Source organism: Arvicanthis niloticus, chromosome 15 (genome assembly GCF_011762505.2).
Source record: "Arvicanthis niloticus isolate mArvNil1 chromosome 15, mArvNil1.pat.X, whole genome shotgun sequence".
Lineage (NCBI taxonomy): Eukaryota > Metazoa > Chordata > Mammalia > Rodentia > Muridae > Arvicanthis > Arvicanthis niloticus.
The window spans coordinates 56,619,331-56,642,786 of NC_047672.1; the positions used below are offsets into that span (position 1 = coordinate 56,619,331).

The 23,456-nt window shown below is 40.3% G+C and overlaps 1 protein-coding gene across 1 annotated transcript; it reads left to right on the forward strand.

The window, feature by feature from the left end:
* The first annotated feature begins 6,865 nt into the window (after positions 1-6,865).
* Positions 6,866-20,407, forward strand: Samd9l (sterile alpha motif domain containing 9 like). The gene is made up of 2 exons (XM_034518762.2): positions 6,866-7,031; positions 15,336-20,407. Exon 2 carries the CDS (start codon positions 15,358-15,360, stop codon positions 20,095-20,097), a length of 4,740 nt encoding a protein of 1,579 aa, XP_034374653.1. The 5' UTR covers positions 6,866-7,031; positions 15,336-15,357; the 3' UTR covers positions 20,098-20,407.
* The last annotated feature ends 3,049 nt before the right edge of the window (positions 20,408-23,456 follow it).

Sequence of the window (23,456 nt, forward strand, 5' to 3'; positions counted from 1 at the left end):
TTAACTCACATATCATCATCCAATGGGCTTCATAAGCAAAGTGGACATGGACAAGGATGTAGGTTATACATGGCATCACCAATAAGAACTTCTATTCACATAGGCTGATCTGACAATGACCATTGATAAGTTCCTATCTGCAACCTACAGAGACCAACACTAAGCTCCCAGTATGATTTCAAACCACTGAGTGATTAGCTAGATACTTGATGACAGAATAGTTACTCTAAATCACTCCTGTTGGTACTTATTCTCAGTATGTATTGGCCAATACGTGATGATGAAAAACCTATCATTTATAGACTTAAACTTTCTAAAAATTTGCTATCATTCCATACAGCTTTTAATCAAAGCTGTTTGTTTGGCAGATTTTTTTTTTTTTCTTCTCCAGAGGTAACATCTCATTTGGGGATTTGTCCCAACTAGCCTTCCCAACTAGAGAACAATACATTAGGGACATCTATTGTAATGGTAACAGAGTTACTGGCATTGCCTAGGAAATGGATTAAGCCTAAGGGTAGTCTAGAAAACTGAGATTCTCCTACCCTGGGGTTCTTAGTGAAAAATGCACACAGGTGAAAGGATGTCTTGCTAAAGACATGAAAAGACCCTGATGAAGTAGTATAAATAATGGCCCCAGGAGATGAGAACTGAGCTTTGGTTTGGTTTGCTCCACCTCACTACTTTTTCCTAATGATAGTTTTCATGTGTACTATTTTGAAAAAATATAATGGGAAACCTGATAATTCTCTTCTGTTAGAAAAGATTGCAGAGCTGGCTGTGCATTTAGAGAGTTTGTGGATAGAGGTAGAAGTGTCTATGTTGGAAGGTAAACTGCCACCCAGCCCTGCTTCCAGTGGCCTCAAAGAGCAAGAAATAGCACAGGTACGACAGGTTAATGTGTAGCCAAGTGCACCACCAGAGAATTTGTTTGGGCCTACACAGGCATAGCCAGTATTCACAATCTTTGTGCAGCTGGGTGGCAAACCTTGAGGTTTCTTCAGGATTTAACTGCTGCTGCTGGTTCATGCCTGGTGTCTACCTGCCTGGATGACTGGTCTGAAGCTGTCGAGTTGTATTTGGTGTTTGCTATAGGACTGAACTACTGCCAAAGATGATCGAGCTGTCCCACCCCCCAAAAAACTATTGCTAAACAGGTCTACTTCCCCCATCTCCTAATAACTTTTCTCTTCTACTATCTCTGTTGGGCAGTAGGCTAGAGGAGAGGTTGAACCCTTATTAAAAGTAGGTTGCAAAAAATTTATTCCCACAGGATACTGTTGTGAATTATCAGGAATAGAAAACACAAGTTAAGTCAGGGCTAAAGAGCCCACTGTAAGAGCACTGTGCCAGAAACACAAACCAATTATGTTTGTGTCTCGTACAATGTCAGGTTTTATTTAATAATGATAAATTAATAAGGCTTATTGGTTTCAATGACACAAATTTGTCATGTAATCTTATTTGCCCTGGCAGCCTAGCCAAGGTGGATGCAGGTTCTTAAATACAAATATTAATTCTCATGGCACATAGCATACAATAACTATATCTATATGCATATATGCAGTTTAAAGGGTGAATACACACACTAAAGGGGTTGTAGCAGAGTTCTAAGAGTTTCAGAAGTGATCTGAGAGAGAGTCTTTATTGGTAAACTGTAGCATGTAATTTTAGGCTCTACCCACCTTTAGCTTCAGGAGGTGACTATGATATGAGCCCCCACCCAGCTTCCCTTGAATCCTTGGACAAAAGACACAGCCACATAGTCGTTCAATTACAAGTAGCCTGGCACAATTGCTGGGCAATACTATTTATTACCTGGAAAGGCATACCCTTATCAATTTCTTATCTCCATCCCCACCAGCCCTAAACTTCAGTTGCTAAACTCCCCTGACCATCCCTGTAGGAGCAGCCTGTGTGACCACTCCATTTCGAGATCCCTCATGGTTGCCCTGTTCTCCTCTCTCCAAAGCATGGGTAACTCTTTCCCCGCCCCTGTGTCTCTCTCTGTGCCTCCAGGGCTCTGGAAATCCTGTCTGTCTCTTCTGCTGAAAAATTGTTCTATGGCTTTCTTTACCGACAGATTAAGAGCCAATTAGGGAACGGGACCTTATCATCAAAACCGCCTCCTACAATAAACTAATGAAGCAATGCAGTGCTGGGGATAATTGCTGCTGGGGCTGCTGGACCTTGGACCTGAGAGCAAAGCTACTGCAAAGTTCAGCTGTGAGATAAAAGGCCAGAGCAGCTCTAGATTTGGAAATAAGGGGTTAATATCCAGATCCACACTGGCTCTCAGGAAGGTGGGCAGGCAGTCAAATAGGCTATGTCACCTGTGGGAAATCAAGCCAAGCTGAAGCTCCAGGGACAGTTCAGGAGTCCACTGCTTATATCTCCTTGATGTAAACCTAGGTATTAGATGGTAGGTTGGGCTAGGACCATGTGGTTCCCATGATAGGTATCCATCACTATATGGGATTCAGATTGAGTTTGTCTTAGTTTTTATTGCTGTGACAAAACACCATGATCAAAAAGACTTGGGATGGCACCACCCACCATGAGCTGGGCTCTCCCCAATTGATCACTAATTGAGAAAATTCCTTATAGCTGGATCTCATGAAGGCATTTTCTCAACAGAGGCTCCTTACTCTCTGATGACTCTAGCTTGTGTCATATTGACACACAAAACCAGCCATTACAAAGTTATACCCTTGCCTTGGTCTGGCATGTCATGTAAGTTTTTGAGTCTGGTTTATTTAATATGATTTTAAAACACACATATGCTCCCACGCTCTCAATTTCCCAATAAATATATAAAGGGGCTCCCTTTCTACTCCCAGAAATAAGTGATATGTTAGTCTTTGCTGGATGGATGGTAGCTGAAAGAGCGGTTCTGGATCTGTGTAGGGCCTGCAGTCATCCTCCTCCCTCAAAATGGATTAAAAAAAAAATCAAAGGGTAGAGATGGAAACAGAGAGTATAAGTCCTTCATGGATGAAAAGGTATGACAGAGCTCCTAACACTCGGAGTGTATGCTTGGAGACACCTCACATGGTGGCTAAGAAGAGGATGGCCAAACAGATGGTACATGATCATCATTTGTCCAATTACAGGTAACATTCATTTTGATCAGTTGAAAGTTCTAGCGAAAAGGATCTACTTAGGCTTGGCTTCCCCACAGTAATGCTGGCTTTTCTTCTTTTGTCATTAGAAGATATTTTGTGAGGATGAGATTTCAAATGTTACAAAATACATGTAATATTTTTCACAAATATTTCCATTTATTGGTTCATTTGTATTTGCAGGGTTTCTAAGCCATTCAATGGGTTATGATATATTTCTATAGTTAGATTTGATATTCTAATTTTTCTAGATTTAACTAGTAATGATTTGTTTAATTTGACCTTTTGGAACATTTATAACAAATTCCAACCATCATCTTTTTTGGTTATTTTCACATCTTTAAGGGAGGTGTGCCATGTAGTTTTTTTTTTTTTTTTTCTAACTTGACCCAAACTAGAGTCCAGTGGAAAGAGACAACTTTAGAAGCTTACCGCTTCAGTTCCTGCTTTCAGTTCCCTCAGTGCTGAATATAATGTGATCAGGACATATAAGCCAAACTTTCCTTTCCAAGTTGTACTTGGTCACTATCTTATCATACCAATAGAAAGCAAACTAGGGGACACATTGGTACCAGAGAGCAGGCTATTATTATGTCAGACCTACCCATGATGTTGCAGAGAAGATTGTAGAAGTATTCAGAGCTTCCGACTAGAAAATCCATCAATTTTCAAAGCTTAGTGGGTTGTTTTGGGGGAGCCTGGAAGTTAAGAGTGCTTAGAGCAATACTGATGATGAAGGCCTGGCCAGTGAAGTTTCAGAGGGAAGTAAAGACTCTGTCAGGGATGTTCATGTGATATATTTGAATTAACAGTCTGTAATTTGTGGTCATCTGGGGCTAGAGAATAGTTCTCGATGAATAGGATACCAGTCCTACTTAAGCAAAGACTGCTTTACTAGGACAACTAATGCTGGCATCAGCTGTGACTGAGATGAGCATCAAGTTGAAATCTTTTTGGAAGTGTTTCCTCAGGGTTAGTGCACAGAAATGGTGGTCCAGAGAGATAGAGAGTGAGAGAGGCATGGCTGCATCTTAGAGTGAGAGCTGACCCTGGTAATGTGTAGTACTGGTTTGGGCATTATATAAACCACAAGATTTGATGGGGTCAAGGAAAAAAGCTGAGGCTTGGCATTGTGAGAAGCCACTAAGAACTCCAAGATTGAAGAGGTCATGAGGAGAAGCTGAGTGTTAGTGCCATGCCCATGCAACAGCATTGCAGTCCCTGTAGAAAGCCCAGGAGGTGGTTGGTGAAAGTGAGCCCTCAGTTGCTGTGGAGATCTCAAGATATTGATGATTCCAGGACTGTGAGACAATCACAAAGGACAACAGCAGCTGGTGAAGTGGAGCCAGCCTGAGATCATGAGATGAGCTGTCTGTGGTGACTGGCGAAGCCAGGGGGATGTAACTTGGCCAAAGCTTTTTAATAGTGTGATTCCTTGTGGCTTTTTCAGATATTTGTATTGTTATTTTACTCACATCGTTCTTCTATATTTACTTCTATCTTCCTTCCCTGAAGAGACCCCCTTTCCCATTTTCTCTATAGGATCAGTTCTATTTATTCCTACCTTCTTCTCTATCTTCCTCCCTCCTCCTATCAGATCACTTTTATCCTGTCATTACCTCCCTCCTTAAAGAGCACTCCATTCCCAATGGATACCTAAAGCTCACAGAACTGTAGGCAACTGAGGAAGGTGGGAATGGGAGAAGAGGCCTTTCTCAAGGAGGAGCACACCAAACGACTGTCCAGTGCCAAACAGTCAGATCTGCAAACATACATACAGGTAGCACTACATGGGCTGAACAGATCATATTTAGGAATCTTTATGTATACATGTAATAACGATTAGTTTTTAAAAAGAGGCCATAAATTTGAAAGAGAGCAGCAAGAACGTGTATAAGAGGGTATTGGAAGGGGAAGGGAAAATGTAATTAAATTATTAACTAAAAAATTTTAAAAAAAGGAGAAAATGAACACAGAGAGACATATCACACACGATCTCCTGGATTATAACCCACAGTGAAAGGCATCTGCTTTGTTTCAGATTCAGTTTGTTTAATAGTCAAGCCCTAAAAGATTATCAATAATTTAATTCCAATTGTTGTCCAAACAAACAAAAAACCTTACATAGTCTTGGAACTTTGTTATATGAATTTAGAGGAGATATAATTTAACCCTTAACAAATAATCAGACCTAATCAAAGGATTGTAACTTTTCCTGGAATCTCTGTTTTCTTTGTATTTGTACTCTCTCCACTGTCTTAGCTCATGTGATTTAAAAATATGCCTGGTGAAGTGAGAATGGCTAAGATCAAAAACTCAGGTGATAGTAGATGCTGATGAGGATGTGGAGAAAGAGGAACACTCCTCCATTGTTGGTGGGACTGCAAGCTGGTACAACCACTCTGGAAATCAGTCTGGTGGTTCCTCAGAAAACTCGACATAGCATTACCTGAGGATCCAGCTATACCACTCCTGGGCATATACCCAGAAGATGCTCCAACATATAACAAGGACACATGCTCCACTATGTTCACAGCAGCCTTATGTATAATAGCCAGAAGCTGGAAAGAAACCAGATGTTCTTCAACAGAGGAATGGATACAAAAAATATGATACATTTACACAGTGGAGTATTACTTAGCTATTAAAAACAATGAATTTGAGAAATTCTTAAGTAAATGGATGGAACTAGAAACTATCATCCTGAGTGAGTTAACCCAATCACAAAAGAACACACAAGGTATTCACTAACTGATACGTGGATATTAGCCCAAAAGCTTGAAATAGCCAAGATTCAACTCACAGACGACATGAAGCTCATGAAGAAGGAAGACCAAGTGTGGGTGCTGTGGTCCTTCTTGGAAGGAGTGACAAAATACTCAAGGAAGCAAATATGGAGACAAAGTGTGGGACAGAAACTGAAGGAGGGGCCGTCTGAAGACCATTCCACCTGGGTATCCATCCCATGTGCAGTCACCAAAGGTAGACACTGATGTGGATGTCAGGAAGTGCATGCTGACGAGAGCCTGATATAGCTATCTTCTTAGAGGTCTGCCAGAGTCTGACATATTCAGAGGCAGATGCTCACAGCTAACCATTGATCTGATTAAGGAGTTTTCAATGGAGGAGTTAGAGAGAAGACTGAAGGAGCTGAAAGGGTTTGTGGCCCCATGAGGAGAGCAACAATACTAACCAACCAGAGCTCCCCAGGGTCTAAACCAGCAGCCTGGGAGCACATAGGGAGGGACCCATGACTCCAGCTGTATATGTAGAGGAGGATGGCCTTGTTGAGCATAGGTGGGAGAGGAAGTCCTTGGTCCCATGAAGGCTGGACATCAAGTGTAGAGGAATTCGAGGGTAGGGATATGGAAGTGGGTGTAGGTGGGGGCACATCTTCATAGGAGCGGGGCGGGGAGGATTGGATAGAGGGTTCCTGGGCAGAGGAGGGGGGAATGGGGTAATATCCAATTTTAAAAAAGATATGTCATAAAAATACATGCCTGGTGAAAAGTTGTTATGCATGGTTCACATTTACTGATAATTCCCTATAATGTATTTATAAATCTATCTATTGTCCACTGCAGCACTGGGGACCAGACACAGAGCCTCATGCATACTAAGCAAGTACTCTACCACTGGGCTACAGTCACCAGCTGTATAAAAAAAAAAAAAACTCCATCTTCAAGTTTATGAGCAAAAACAAAACTGAAACTACTTCCTTGTTCTTATTCTGCTCCACAGCCCTCAGAGGCTGAACATCGAAGGCAGACAACTTGGCAGCTTAACAACCCAGATTTTTTTTTTTTTTCTAAACAGGATCCTGAGAATCATATCTGAAGAAAAATAAGAAAACACAGCTTAAAGTTACTGCTTCCAAGCTTGTGGAATAATAAATTTTTCAGGAAACTGGTAAGTTTCTGAATTATGACACCTTTTCTCATTATTATGCCTGTGATGAGAAAGCTATTTCTAAAAGTTCTAGCTGCATTTTTCTATCAATCCATACTTTAAAATGAATCATTATGCATAAAATATTGTTAGTTAGCAACAGCAGCACATTACACAGGTAGGAGTATATTTAACTGATACTAACATGGAAATGCTTTCCTGGACAGAAATGCTCCAGTAAGTACAATGAGAACTGGTCTGGGTAATGAGTGGGTTCCTCATTGTGCTGAATGGACAGATAAGAAAGATGGAGAAGTAATGCAAAAAGAGTGTGAAGTTAAACAACAAGAAGCTGAGGTGGAACCTGGCGTCCTAGTCCTGGGTGTTAATGTCAATTTCTACCCTCTTTTCTATGTAATGTAAGATTCCCCCCCACCCCCAAGTTTTGTTTGCAAATTCATCAAAAGCAACACCCTCCAGAGCTAGCCGTTTAAATTTTCCCTTTAAATCTATTTCAGACAGCAAGGGGGCTGAGGGAGTGGTGAGGGGTTTGTTGTTGTTGTTTTCTTTTATTGTGTTATGTTGTGTTAGTGTGTTCTTCACAAAACTACCTTACTTGTGTTTAGTTTCAGTTCTTGGGACCATCAGAGTGCATAGCTCTGTGGGGCTGCAGCTAAAACTGGGATGTTTCTGTCCCTTTAAGCAGTTCTCCTTGGGCTTGGAGATCAAGGGTGCTGCTGTCTTGGAGCCCTGAGGTGGAGGGATGCTTGTCCTGTTGCTCAGCACAGGAGAGTTTGAAAGGCCAAGTTCTCTGGAGCTTGGTATCCTGGAGCTGCTTTGAATGTTTAACATAGTTAATGATAAGACTTTTGTTCACACTTTAAGACTGGAAGCTAAGGGGTTCTAAGGAGCAAAGATTTAATGACTTGATATTCTCAAAAGTTGTTCAAACCTACCATAGCAATTTGATTTACTTCATTCCAACAGTAAATGTCTAGATGTTCTTAAAATTTGTCAGGTGTCAAGGTTTTTAAAAGTGTCACTAAATTGAATAGATTTGAATTTTGTTCTGGATGGCTAGAATGTTGGAAGCAGGTTGGGGAATTTTTAACATTTTAGAGTTTCTAGGGGAATTTTTAGAGGAGTTTAGCATATCATACAGAGACAAAGGTGTTCCACTTAACAGGACAGATTCAGGGAGTCAAGGAGTTTCCTATCCTGTCCTATAGACAGATAGAATCTATCTGTTTGGTGTTTACCGGCAGCCTTTGGTTTTGAAAGAGCAAAAACAATCCATGTAGCAGCCAAGGTCTTTGGCAGCACTCACTTCCTGAAAGAGTGGATGGGCTGCAGAGGAAATTCCTGACGTGCGGTACTTTCTTTGGATTTTCTGTTTCCACTTTTGGCTAAATCCAAAGAGAAAGTCTGACCCCAGCCTTCTAGATAAGCAGAGGGAGGGTGGCAGGTTAAATATTTAACTGAGTGCTTTCCACTGGCAACTTCCACTGCTTCTGACTCTGCCTGGGTGAGCTTGTGGGAAGGGGCAAGTCTCTGGCAGGGAGGTCAGTTTCTGCTGTGGGCTCTGAGGCCCTGAACCAAGGGGCCTCAGCCAGAGCTGCTTTGTAGAAGTAGCCTCTTCTGGGACTGAGTGGCCCAACAGGAAGTGAGACAATATGTTGTGGAACTGGATGCTTGCAAGGATTGCAGGAAAAAATAAGCTGATTGGTCGTCATCTTGCCTTTTCTTAAACTGTCTTACTGTGACCAGTTGATAGAATCTGCAGCTTGTTCCTACCCTAATATAATAGATGGAACACTTGTTAGCCTGAACCCCTGTTCTTATTAAATATTCTAGAAAGAAGGAGAAGTATCATTTTTTTTTGTCCATGTACTATTACTGACTGTAGACAGCCTAGTGAGGGAACATGTAGAATATTCTGGAGGTGGAAGGTGGGTCTGGGGACTGGGGATGATCAAGAATCTAAGCATACTGAATGATGTAGAACAGCATAGCCAACTACGAACTCGATACTATGTACAATGTCAAAAGTTACATCTAATCAAAGACAGAAACTTGAAAATGTTAGTCACCGTTTTCATTAAGTCTTTCCTTTACAGCCAGCATGTAGTAACAATCTGAAAAAAAAAAAAAAATGCTTTGCTGTAATATACCCTTCAGGAAATTGCAGCAAAGTGTTGTGCAGTTTCCTGTTTCCCAGGTGAGAGGACAGGGTGTGTCCTGCTGGGCTCCAGCCAGGCTGAAGATGGGTGTGTCCTGCTGGGCTCCTGCCAGGCCTTAAGTCATAGATGTCTGGGTTGTTGCTCAGTCCTAGTTGCCTTGACAAAGTCAGTGGCCATGACAACATAATTCTCTTACATTGTTGATCCCCAAAGACATCAAAGTAAAAGTTTTTGGGAACAGATTGCAGAATTGAGTACTAATAAGAAAACAGAACCCCAGAATTGCTCAGTCTGCCTAAGTATACAGGGGAAGATTCCCAAGCAGCAGCCAGAATCCCTCTCCCATGTTAACACAGAGGTTTCCTGTGCATTTCCTCTGAAACAGGTGAACAAAAACAGCAATGGTTTCCCTCATATTGCCCCCAATTATGGAACAGCCTGGCTGGGAAGTACCTACTTTGACCATCAGATATTATTCCTGGTAACAACTTTGTGGCTTTGGTAACAAGGCTTTCTGCTCAGTATCAAAGGCCCAGGGGTTTAAAAAACATTCCTAAAATTCATCCAGGATTTAAAGTTGAAGTCATGAAAAGAGCTAAGGGATTATGTAGAGGTGTTAAGAATACTTCTTTACCCAAACCACTGCCACCTTGAACTAAATAAATATGTAAAGTAGCTTCTGCATTGAGCTGCATGTCTGAGAAACATGCTCTTTGGAGAACCATAATTAGGCGAACCACAGCTGATAAGGAAACTAGGGTTCATGACAGGGCTTCAGGCTCCTGAAGAGTATACGTTTACCAACTTCTCTTTTAAAAAATGTATATATTTACTGTTCTCTTAGTTATGGTACACAGTTAACTTAGAAACTACAGTTAGGTCTTGTCTCTGGGTAATAAAGTGAAGAGGTTTCCAAGTTCTTTGTTACATAGACATTGCTAAACCATGAACTTCCAGAAATAAAACATAATCATTTTGCTACTTGGAAATTATAATTTCTTTATTCAACAAATATTGGGCCCTAAGGATTCACCTGTAAATGAGAAATAAAAACAGTCTATTTTCTACATGTTGTATCTTAGTTTCTGAGACAGGATGAAAAGGACAATTAAGTAAAACATTGTGTATAGATCTTAAAAAGAAAACTCAAGACAAGGAAGAATGGGTGAGAGTGCTAGAGGAAAGAGGAGAGAGAGTCTTATTTAATGTTAAGTGTTGACAAAGGCATCCACAGAGGCCCTGATGAATTTGAGTAAAGGACTGAAGGGTAATGACAGAAACAATGTAGGTATGAGGAAAAGAACAGTCTGAGCAGAGAAAATAGCTAGTAGGACCTATTCTGCAGTAGGCTGGTGTATGTAGAGAGCAGCCAGGCAAACCAATGCATAACAGACCGTGGAGGCAGGGATATCATAAGCGTAGCATGTGGACAGAGCCTATAGAACATTGGACACTCAACTTAAATTCAAGTTAAATGAGAAGGCACTGGAAGTTTTTGAGCAGTCTGGTGACTCCACCTAAGTTATCTGAAATACAACAGATTCGGCTTTTCTCTAATGACCTCCCATGATAATAAGTATTGGCACATAAAACAGTTTTGTGCATCAGTAAGTTCATATGCTTAGGTAATAGAAAGTAGAATTTGGATGCAGGAACTTGTGTGGGGAGGGCTGACTTTGGTCTACAAGGTTATAATCATAATGACAAGGTCAAGCGTGTGACTATAGGAGTGTAAGTGAGTTGAGGTTGAGATAATTAAACAAGAAAAAATAGCAAGGTGAAAAGACAAAAGATTAGATGGATTAATTCTATCACACTGCCAATAATTATGATAAAAAATAGTATCTGTAAACATGAAAATCTTCTTGAGCTGCCTACAGAAATATCTTAAAGTGTATAAAAATTCAGCTGAGCATGGTGGAACACCTAAAATTTCAGCAACCAGGAGGCTGAGGCAGAACGTACTCAGGTTTCAGTCCAGCCACAGCTACATGTAGACTGGTCACAAAATTTAAAAAAAATAAAAGAACAAAAATCAATTATTTAGCAAGTTATTGTTTGTACAATTTGTGTATGCATGCTTGTCACTATGTATGCTCCTGTGTGTAGAAGTTAGAAGTCAATATAAGCGTTTTCTTCAATAACTCTACATCTTAGCTTTTGAAATGGTCTTTCACTGAACCTGAGTCTCATTAGTTATGTAAGACCCCCACAAAGGGAAGACCTCACCCAAGTCTCAGGAATTTGCAGCCACCCAATAACTGACAAGACACCGATCTTGATGCACAGCAAGAGGTATATTTTGATAAGCATGCTGAGGTCAAGACCTGTAACCCACACAGGGGCAGTGGGGTCTGACCCCTAGCTTTGGAGTTAGAGGATATTTAAAGAAAGGAAACCACAAGGAAAAAGCCACAACCCAGGGGAGTGAAGGGGGGCGGTTATTGGAAAGTACCAGTAGAAAGTCTCAGTTTGTGACAGGGTTCAAGGAACAGTCATGGAGAACATTCTGTATAGGCTATTCTCAAGGACCTATTCATATTCAACCATCTATCTTGTGGTCAGTCAAATCCCTGAAACATAGAGCTCATGAACAAGCTGACTTGCACCCTTGGTTCCACTCAGCCTGCTAGGAGTTTTTGAAAAATTTTAACCCTTTCATTTAAACTAGACTGTCTGGCCAACAAGCTCCAGGGATTCCTGTCTCTGTTCCCTAAGTGCTGGGATTACAAGTGAGAGCCCAAGTTTTTATGCAGTTGCTGGGACACTTTTGAAAGAAGAATAGATATTTTTCCTGACAGTTTCATAGCTTTCATTGGGTTTGTGTTTTTAGGTGGGACCTTGCGGTAGTAGGAGCCTACAGTAGAGTAGAGCTGTTCAGACCATGGTAGACCAGAAGGCAGAGATGAAAGCAGGCACTAGGAGCTATAAATAAACTTCAAAGGCCTGTTCCTAGTGACTTACTTCTGCCAGATAAGCCCTACCCATACCCTGTAAAGGTTTTACTGCCCTCCCAAGCACTGGAAACACTAGATTCAAACCAGAACATGGGGACATGAGATGTTTGTAGAGAAGTAAGGAATATCAGGGATCTTCTCTCAGTCCCCAAGCTAGAATAGCTATTGGTCTGTATTTCTTTGACCAGGACAACTCCAAAACAAACCAGTGCTGTTTTGTACTGCTGGAGCACACATACCATATTCTTGAGACTACCAAGCAGGACTAAAGAAGTCTAGGCAGACTATCACTCAGCTCCTTCAGTCAACCTCCAAGGCATCTTCTTGCTCCTCCCTCCCACCTTTAACTTCACATAAGACATATTTCTCCTACTCACAGAGCACTCTCCACATATTCCAGCCTAATGCCCCTCCCGATTGGCTTAGGACTGGTTGTGACCTTAGACTGAAGCCAAAAGTAATTAAGAGAATTTAAGACACTAAGACAACCAGAAAGAAATTCAATACAGTGGAAGCTCCTCAATGGCTGCAGCCTGTGCCAATCATTCTGATAAATATATTACCTGTCTCTTTTCCTTCTTTGGCCCATCACAGTCCTGCACTCTCAAGACCCAGTTCTTATTACTTTCTTGTTCTGGCTTTAAGTAGAGCTTCCAGGGGAATTTTTTTTGCAAGAAATGCCAATCGTAGTTTAGTTGAATTTATATTTTGTTAGACTTTATAACTAGTGGTTAATATATTAATTTTAAACAGACATTCCTTAAATCTCTTTAAAAATAGTTTTGTTAAATCAGCATACAAAGTAATAAGTTTCATCACAGCCTTTTCCTATACTTGGTTGTTGTTGATTTTCTTTTCCCAGGAGCCTCCCTGATCCTCCTTGTCCCACCTCTGGTGGTTTTCTTGGACCCCCTGGTAGCACTCTCTTTACTGTTAAGTCACAGGTATTCTATACCTTCTTATTTTGTCCCCTTCCATTCTCTCTTAAGACTTTCACTTTCTTCTCATGTTCTTTTTTAGTTTCACACAGATACACCACACACACACAGACACACACACACACACACACACACACACACATCCCTTACAAAAATTAAAATCTAAGTTTCCCATATGAGAGAAAGTGTGTGGCATTTGTCTTTCTGAGCCTATGTTACTTCATTAACAATTTGATCCATTTTTCTGTAAGTATAATAATCTTTTATTCTTTACCACTAAATGAAATTCATTTGTGTATGAGTACCACCCTTTTTATCTGTTCCTCTATTGATATACATGTAGGATGGATCCATTTTCTTGGCTATTGTTATAGGGAAACAATAAACAAAGATGTGTACGTCTGTCACATCTGTGGTGAGACTTAGAGTCCTCTGATTATGTACCTAGGGGCCATTGAACTCATAATGGCAACTCTGTTTTTCATTTTTTTGACAGACTGATTTCCCTAGTGGCTATACGAGTTTCCATTCCCCCCAGCAGGAAAGAAGGGCTCCTCTTTCCCTACAGCTTGGCCAGCATCTGTGGTCCTTTGTTTCCTCAATGATTGCCATTCTAAATGGGCTGAGATGGAATATGAAAGCAGTTTCAATTTGCATTTCCCTGGCACCTAAAGATGTTGACCATTTTTTCCAATATTTTTGGCCATTTGTATTTTTTCTTTTGAAAACTGCCTAATTCAGTTCATTGGCTCATTTAGTGGGTTATTTCTTTTGGTGCTTTCAGAGTTTTTTAGGTCGCTAAAGGCTGTCTCTTTCTCTGGTAATTTTTTCCTTTACTGTGAAGATTTTAAATTTCGTAGCATTCCATCTGTCAAGTCTTAGGATTATTTTCTGTGATACTGAAGTACTTTTCAGAAATCTTTTGTTTAGACCTGTTATCAAACTTGGGGATCATAGTCTGTGCCCAAAGTCAGGTCCTGTTGCCTGTTCTTAATAAGACAACTAGAAAAGAAAAAAATGTAGAAATCAGAAGAATGATGTTTATTCAGTATAGCCTCATAATCCTGTTCTATGTCCTAAAGTGAAATTAAACTTAAAAGAAAGAACCAAGGATCTATACCTTTAAGCAGTCCTAGTCAGGATTTGGTCCCATCTACCACTGACCCATCATTGTCTGGGCTTGAGTCTCATCCTGTAAAATGGTCTGACAAACTTTTACAACTGTGCAAATCTCTTTCTGAGAGGGATGTTCTCTCTCTCTCTCTCTCTCTCTCTCTCTCTCTCTCTCTCTTTCTCTCAGGTGTTTTCCTCTTCTCAACATGAGATTTCTGGAGGAAAATTCCTATTTCTTTGGGGTCCAATATTTCAACAGTTTGATGGCACAATTGAAAGACATTCTTATCTCTTTATGTATCTTCAGGTATCTTCATTTTGACCAAACCTGTTACTTGACTATATCTTGAAATATTTTAGCTATGTTTTCCTAAGTCAGTTTCAGATCTTGCATTAAGATTTTTAGTCCATTTTAAATTGGATTTTATACTGAGTTAGAAATATTCACCTAGTTTTTTTCTTTCTTATACGAATATCCAAGCTTTGCCAGAGACAATTGTTGGCAAGGTTATATATTTTCAATGTGTGATTTTGACAGTTGGGTAGAAATTTAGATTACTGTATCTATAGGATTTATTTCTGGATCCTTTAGTCTATGAGTCTGTTTTTGTGCTAAATCCATGTTGGTTTTTCACTATGGCTCTGCAGTATAATTTGAGATCAGGTATTATCATTATTTCTATGCTTAGAGTTGCTTTTGCTTGTTCAGGTCATTATTGCATTTGCTGATCAGTTTGAGTTTAAGAATTTTAATTTTTGTGGGTATACTTTATATAGTTAAAGTTTAACTAAAATATTATTGTATGGAAAAGTAATTCTATTACTGAAGACTCTAGCTTTAAGTAACAAAATCCCAACTTCCACAAAGACAAAGTCTAAAAGGGAACATTATTAAAGACAAGGAGTTTATCACCTGGCAAGCAGCTACTGCTTATTTCAGAATTACAATTACAATTGCCTGTGAAATGGGCAATACTTAGGACTGTATACTATAGAATGATTCCAGAACAGTTTTAAATTATTCTTGAAAAATATCATGTATCTGTGTATAGTTTGGATGAGATTATAATCCAAATTGCCTATATGATTTCCATGATAAACTATAATGCTAAAATATTATCATATTACTTTTTTCAGGGAATAAACTTAAATCTTGGACATGAATGGACAAATAACTCAACCTAAATCCATCAAAGACTGGACCAAAGAACATGTAAGAAAATGGATAAGTGAAGACCTTAACATTGATGAAAAATACGCTCAAATCCTGCACGATGAAGAGGTAACAGGGATGGTCCTGCAGGAACTAACTGAAGAGGATCTCAGAGAAATGGGCTTACCACGGGGTCCAGCACTCCTGATAAAACGTATGTATAACAAACTGAATACTTCTCCTGAAAGTAACAATCAAGATCTCAGACAATTAAATGCTAAAAAATTGTCAAGAAAAGAACAGCAAAAAAATGCTAATAATGAGGAAGAAAACTCAGTTTCATCCAACAATGATTATGGTCTCAGGGAGACAGGGCAGAAGGAAGAACAAGAGACAAGTCTTATGAAAGAAAATATGTTAGATGATGTGGTGACGAAAGACATGGAAGGTAATAAGCCTAAACCAGAACAGATGTCTTGTATGCCTTACCCTTTTGATTCTTTCCATGACGTCAAACAATATATAGAACACTCTATTCTACGAGTGGCTGAGACAGGGCCGCTCAATCTCATTGACCCAGTACATGAATTCAAAGCCTTCACAAACACAGAGAAAGCCACAGAAGAGGACATAAAGATGAAATTTAGCAATGAGACTTTCCGATTTGCAGCAGCTTGTATGAATTCACGCACCAACGGCACTATCCATTTTGGAGTAAAAGACAAACCACATGGAGAAATTGTTGGGGTGCAAGTCACCAATAAAGACGTCTTTGTTAACCACTTCAACATAATGATCACAAAGTATTTTGAAGACAGTGAAATCAGTAAAGCCAGGGCATGTATCCGGGAACCAAGGTTTGTGGAAGTGCTTTTGCAAAATAATACCCAATCTAATAGATTTGTTATTGAGGTAGATGTTATTCCTAAACATTCTATATGTCAAGAAAAGTATTTCAACATTATGATGCAAAGTAGCACAGGCAAATCATGGAAACAAAGCAAAGATACTTCATTGTTTGTGAGAGAAGGAGCTAGCTCTAAGAATATCCTGGGCAATCCCAACCAACGGGAGAGAAAGTTCAAAAAATTTCTAGAGGACTTAAAATCTTGGACAGCATCTAGAAAAGCAGCTGAAGAAGAAGAACTTAGAATGGTAACTAAAAAAGAGAGTGAAGGACTAAAACTGTCTAAACTTTTGACCAGAAACCAAGGCTCACTTGATAAATCTTACTATGATTGGTACATTCTTGTTGCAACCAACTGTGCACCAACTCAAATAGAGCACTTAGATTTCATAAAGGAAATTAAAGTGTTTGCTGTGCTAGATTTTGATCCTTACTCTCACATCAAGGGAGTGTTAAAAGCCTACAGAGAAAGCAGAGTTGCAAACCTCCACCTACCCAGTCACTATGAGGAAAAAAGTACCATAGCAGAGAAAATTTCTACACTGAAACTTTATGAGCAGCCCAGCTGGATCTTCTGCAATGGCGGAGTAGACTTGACTTGTCAACCTCTGGAGCCACACTTATGGCAGAGAGATAGAGCTTCTGGGGTTAGAAGACTCATTTCATTCCTCACAGATGAAAATATAATAGAAAGAGGAAAGGTCCTGGTGGTGTTTCTCTTACTTTCTCCAGTAGAAAACCAAAAAGATCCCCTCCTTGAGACTTTCTGTGCTTTCTATCAAGTTTTCAATGGAATGGACAATATGTTGTGCATCTGTGTGAACTCAGCTATCTACCAACAGTGGAGTGATCTACTACAAATAAGACTGGAAATCGAAGATGATTTAGCAAAACATAGCATTTCGACTTTAAACCTAGAACTGGTCAACAGTACCATCCTCAAATTGAAATCAGTGATTCAGTCTTCGAGGAGATTTTTGCCCTCCTGTGGCTGCTCCTCAGTTATTCTGGAAAAAATGGATGAAGATATCATGAGTGCACTGGAAATCCTCTGTGAAAATGAGTGTAGAGATACAGACATAGAGAAAGATAAATCTGCATTCCTAGAATTTAAGAAATCAAGAGAAGAACACTTTTATCGAGGAGGCAGAGTATCCTGGTGGAACTTTTATTTTTCTTCTGAAAGCTATTCTTCAGCTTTTGTAAAAAGGGATAGATTTGAAGAGCTAACAACTTTAATACAACAGTGCGCAGAATCTCCTAAACCAGTATTTGCCAAAGTCATCAACCTGTACCATCACCCAGGCTGTGGAGGTACTACGTTGGCTATGCATGTTCTCTGGGACTTAAAGCAGACATTCCGGTGTGCTGTCTTGAAAAACAAAGCAACTGACTTTGTGGAGATTGGAGAGCAAGTAAGCAAGCTGTTCAGCTACAAGGCTACCTGCCACCAAGACTACATTCCTGTTCTTCTCCTTGTAGATGATTTCGAAGAACAAGAGAACACCTATGTTCTGCAAAATGCTATCAATGCTTTTATAGCAGAAAAAGGTCTGAGATATGAAAAAACACTAGTAATAATCCTGAACTGCATGAGATCGCAGAATCCAGATGAAAGTGCAAAATTAGCTGATAGCATTTCACTAAAATACCAACTTTCTCCCAAAGAAAAAAGAGCCTTTGAGGCCAAACTTCAGGAAATTGAAAAGGAGTATAAGAACTGTGAAAACTTTTATTCCTTCATGATCTTGAAAGACAATTTTGATACAACTTACATAAAGAATGTCGTGAAGAATACACTGAAGGACCTGGATGCTAAGAGCAAGAAAGCCCAGCTCATTTCTTACCTGGCATTACTCAACTCTTACGTTACAGACTCTACCATTTCAGTATCCCAGTGTGAAATATTTCTGGGAATCACTTACACCATTAAACGTGGGAAACCAGAAACTGTAGAAGACAACATGGGAACATATTCCACACTGCTAATAAGAACCGAAGTTTCAGATTATGGGAGGTACACTGGTATACGTATCATTCACCCCCTAATTGCTGTTCACTGTTTAAAAGAACTGGAAATGAGCTACGGAATGGATAAGTGTCAGATTGCACTGAACATGCTAGAAGAGAATGTATTCTATGATTCTGGACTAGGTAGGGACAAATTTAAGCATGATGTGCAAACTCTCTTGCTTACAAGACAACGCAAGGAGCATGGAGCTGAAACAGACACACTGTTTTCCCCACTGATTGAAAAACTGCAGAATGAACAAACAGAAAAAGTCTTGACTGCAGGAAGTGATCGATTCCCACAAAATGCATTCATTTGTCAAGCTTTAGCAAGACACTTCTATATTAAAGAGAAGAACTTTAGCACAGCTCTGATCTGGGCAAATCAGGCCAAAAGGAAAGCACCTAAGAATTCCTATATTTCAGATACACTTGGTCAAGTTTACAAAAGTGAGATCAAACAGTGGTTGGGTAAAAACAAGAACTGTAGAAACATTAGTGTGGATGATCTATCCCATTTCCTAGACATTGCTGAAAAGGCTTCAAAAGCCTTCAAAGAGTCTCAGGAACAGACTGATAGTAAAGACTATGAAACCGAGGTCTGGTCACCACAGAAGTCCCAAAGAAGATATGACACATACAATACAGCCGGCTTCTTTGGGGAAATAGAAGTAGGTCTTGACACTATCCAGCTTCTTCAGCTAACACCCCTTTTCCATAAAGAAAATGAAATGTCAAAAGAATCTATGGCACAGTTTTTATCTGGAAAGAAGACCATCCCTACAGACTCGAAAGATGAATATTGTGTTGTTATCAGCAACTTTACATCCCTCCTACAGAATTTACAGTCAGATTTGAAAAGATGCTTTGATTTTTTTGGGGATTATATGGGTCTCCTGAAACCAAGGAACACTCCAAAAGAATTGACAGAACTCTTAGTAATTAAGAAAGTCAGCCGTTGTTTCAAGAAATATGCAGAACTTTTCTGCCATGTGGATACCAACTTGTTACAGGGCAAAGATCTGTTACTCCAAGAGGAGAACTGTAGGAATCAGATAAAAGCTTGGCGAGCAGATACATTTTCAGGACTCCTTGAATATCTTAACCCAAACCACAAAGAAGCTAACAATATGGAAAATATAGTGAAATACTACACCTCCTTATTACAGCGCACCCTAAATAACCAAGTGTCAAAGGCACTCACAAAGGACACACAAAATTTCATTTTGGCTAATATTATTCTCAGTTGTCTGAAACCCAGTTCCAAGTACATCCTGCCATTTACCACACTGAAAACAAAGCTCAGGGAGGTCCTGCAGATTGTGGGACTAACTCATTCATATCCAGATCCTTATTTCCTGGCCTGCCTCCTATTTTGGCCAGAAAACAAAGAGCTCGATCAAGATTCCACACTAATAGAAAAGTATGTCTCATCCTTGAATCGATCATTCAGGAGACAGTACAAGCACATGTGCAGGTCCAGGCAGCCAAGCACGCTCTTCTACCTGGGGAAGAGAAAGGGTCTTAACAGTCTTGTTCACAAGGCTGAAATTGAGCGCTACCTCAGTGAAGTACAAGATTCAAATTCCTTCTGGCAGAGTGGAGTAGTGTGGGAAAAAGGAGAGGTCAAAGGCCTCCTACGCCTGCTGGATGGCCAGGCTGAAGGCAAACTAATCTCACTAGAATATGGAACAGAGGCAAAAATAAAAATACCAGTGACTTCTGTGTATTCAGCTCCACTCCGAAGTGGAAGGAACATAGAGAGAGTGTCCTTCTACCTAGGATTTTCCATTGAGGGTCCTCTGGCATATGGCATAAAAGTAATCTAAGGAGGTATATTAGTTCAACAGTGTTAATTTGCATCTGCCATTGTACTTCATTTTTCTAGCCTATAGAATTTGTATGGCATTTTTGGCTTCATTATAATCACACAGTTTGCTTTCCTTTTCTCTGGATCAGTTATGGGAAACTTTGTAGGACAGGAAATATGTCCATACCAAAGAGCTTGGCCCACAGAAGCATCAGTTATTCCATACCCTCCATTTGAATTCCCAAACAGACATATTCACTTAAGAGGTTTCAGTTGGTTTCTATGAGTCATACTCTAGCTGATCAATAAAAAATCTGTTGTAACTTAAATGACTTTTCTGAATTATTTCTTCACTATGTCACCAGAGATTTCACTAAGAACAGGATGAAAGTAGTGCTAGAGAGACAGCTCAGCAGTGAGGAGCACTTGCTACTCTCACAGAGGACCCAAGTTCAGTTCCCAAAATGCACATCAGTGGCTCACAACCTCCTAAATTCAGCACAAGGGAATTTAATGCCATCTGTACCACCACTGACACCTGTGCTCACATGTGTGCCTGTGTTTGGGTGAGGGTGGGGAGGCATTGCCTGGGCAGGCTAGTGTGACTTCAAGCACCTGCATACTTCTCACCTCTAACACTTGATTTTAGTTAAAGCTTCTGTCTGTGTAAAGTAAATGTGTTGCACCTAGCTCTCCATTAAACTCCCCTAGTGCACGCATACATCCACACACAATTCCCTCTCCCACCTTTTCACTATGGGAATGCAAAGGGTTAAGGAACAAAACTGGAAGCAGTTTCTTGTTGAACTCACCGAATTCTTAGCCCCATCCTTAGTGAACCTGCTCCATTGTTCCTTCTTGCCTCCTGTGAACATAGACTTTCCCCCACCTAGACTTTACATCTCATCTCTCTTCCCTTTTTCCCTCCATTCTTACGTTTTTACTCTCAGTACTTCTCAGCCTGTTCTGGGCGCTTGCTCTTCCCCCTCCAAGACTGTCTTAGTTCCACCCAGCACCCTCCAAAAGGATTTATCCTTCACCATTCCATTCTCGTGTCACCTTCACTAGAAACTCTTTTCTGGTCACCCAAAGTCCCTGGCTGATTGATGGCTTCCCAGTGGCAGTATGTAACCTTTCTAACCTCTGTCTAGTACAGGGAATGGCATCCCAGAAGCTCATTCCTAAATATCTAGTAGCCAGAATAACTTCCAACAACATTCCAGACCTTAAAATTTGAAAAGCTATTCATCACCATTAAAATGAAACACATGCTAAAGTGATATTTATATATTATATATTCATTTCTGTTTCATCTGTCAAGCTATTCCAGACTCCATGCTTCTAGTCATCAAAAAGGCTGGACTCTGTCAGGGTTCTTACAGCCACTGAATCTGGAGGTGCTCACATAGTCTATAAAATAATAGTCCATTCCTATTTCCAGAAGCTACACATGCTACTGGTGCCTGTTCCTAACAACAGCTTCCTCCTCTACATCCTACCTCTCTCCCTCTGCTAACAAACCCTTCCAAGTGGCAACATTTCCCGAAGTGTCCCGTGGATCTAGTTGTTTTTTTGTTTGTTTGTTTGTTTGTTTGTTTGTTTTCTGAGACAGGGTTTCTCTGTGTAGTCCTGGCTGTCCTGGAACTCACTCTGTAGACTAGGCTGGCCTCGAACTCAGAAATCCACCTGTCTCTGCCTCCCAAGTACTGGGATTAAAGGCGTGTGCCATGGATCTAGTTTTATCCTTAAGTTCCTCACAAAGCAGCTAAGCCCAGGCTGCAGCATCTATAAATTAGGACATCCTAGGGTGTGATCTAGATGAGGGAAGTTATAAAGAAACGATGAAAAACTTTAGATTGCCCTGAGAGCCATAGCTAACTTCATGTTCCTCGGGCACAGAGACCTCTCTGAAAGTTCTTAGTCTTAGAAGTGAATTTGAAGACAGACTTAGAAAAAAAGTCATGGACAGTTTATCATGTACTTACTGTGAGCAGGAAAGAGAGAACAGGCCAGGGGAGCTAGAGAGCTTGGCAGCTGCCAGAATGTGGGAAAGTAGAAGGAAGGGAAATAGAGGGAGATACACCCTGAAAGATAACTGAGACAATGAGGAAAGTTAAAAAAAAATCCTGGTTTGCATCTGCACCCGAGAGCACATCTTATGCTCCAGCTGCCCACCCACCCAAAGACAGCTTGGCTCCCCAGGAGTTCTGACACCTTCAGGCTCACAGGTGAGTCCCCTCCTGCCCCAATACTAGCCTATCTGGGACCCCTGGGGACCAGAGGACACAGGACCTCCTATTGTGCCAAAGACACACCTTTCTTCTGATTCACATCTGCACCCAGGAGCACATCCTGTGTTTCACCCTGCTTCCCCAGTCCATCCATACCACACAGATACAACTTGATCCTCAGGAGTTCTGACACACCCAGGCTGACAGATAAGACATCCTCCCATACCCAGACACAGCCTTACTCAAGGAAGGCCACCTTAACCAGGCTCACAGGAGGGACAGATTTCAGTTAGAGACAGCAAGGCTTGTTAACACCAGAGATAACCAGATGGCGAGAGGCAAGGGCAGGAACATAAGCAACATAAACCAATGCTACTTGGCAACATCAGGACGCAGTTTTCTCACCACAGCAAGCCATAGATATCCTAACATACATAAAAATGCAAGACTCTGATCTAAAATCAAATCTCATGAAGATGATAGAAGACCTTAAGGGGGATATAAATAACTCCCTTAAAGAAATACAGGTGAACACAGGTAGAAACCCTTAAAGAGGAACCATATAAATCTCTTAAAGAATTACAGGAAAACACAATCAAACAGGTAAAATTGAACAAAAATATCCAAACTCTAAAAATGGAAAGAGGAACAATAAAGAAATCACAAAGGAAGACAACCCTAGAGGTGAAAAACATAGAAAAGAGATCGGGGTCAAAGACTCAGAATACAAAGGAGGGAAGAGGAAATCTTAGGCATAGAAGATATCATAGAAGACATTGACACAACAGTCAGAGAATACAAAGTGCAGAAAGCTCCTAACCCCAAACATCCAAGAAATTCAAGACACAATGAGAAGACCAATCTTAAAGATAATAGGTATAGAAGAAAGCAAAGATTCCCAACTTAAGAGGCCGATAAATATCTTCAACAAAATTATAGAAGAAAACTTCCCTAACCTAAGGATAGAGATGCCCTTAATCATACAAGAAGCCTACATAATGCCAAATAGATTGGCCCAGAAAAGAAATTTCTCCCATTACACAGTCAAAACACCAAATTTACAATACAAAAAAATTAAATGCAGTAAGGAAAAAAGGTCCTCAACATATAAAAGCAGACCTATCAGAATTACACCAGACATCTCATC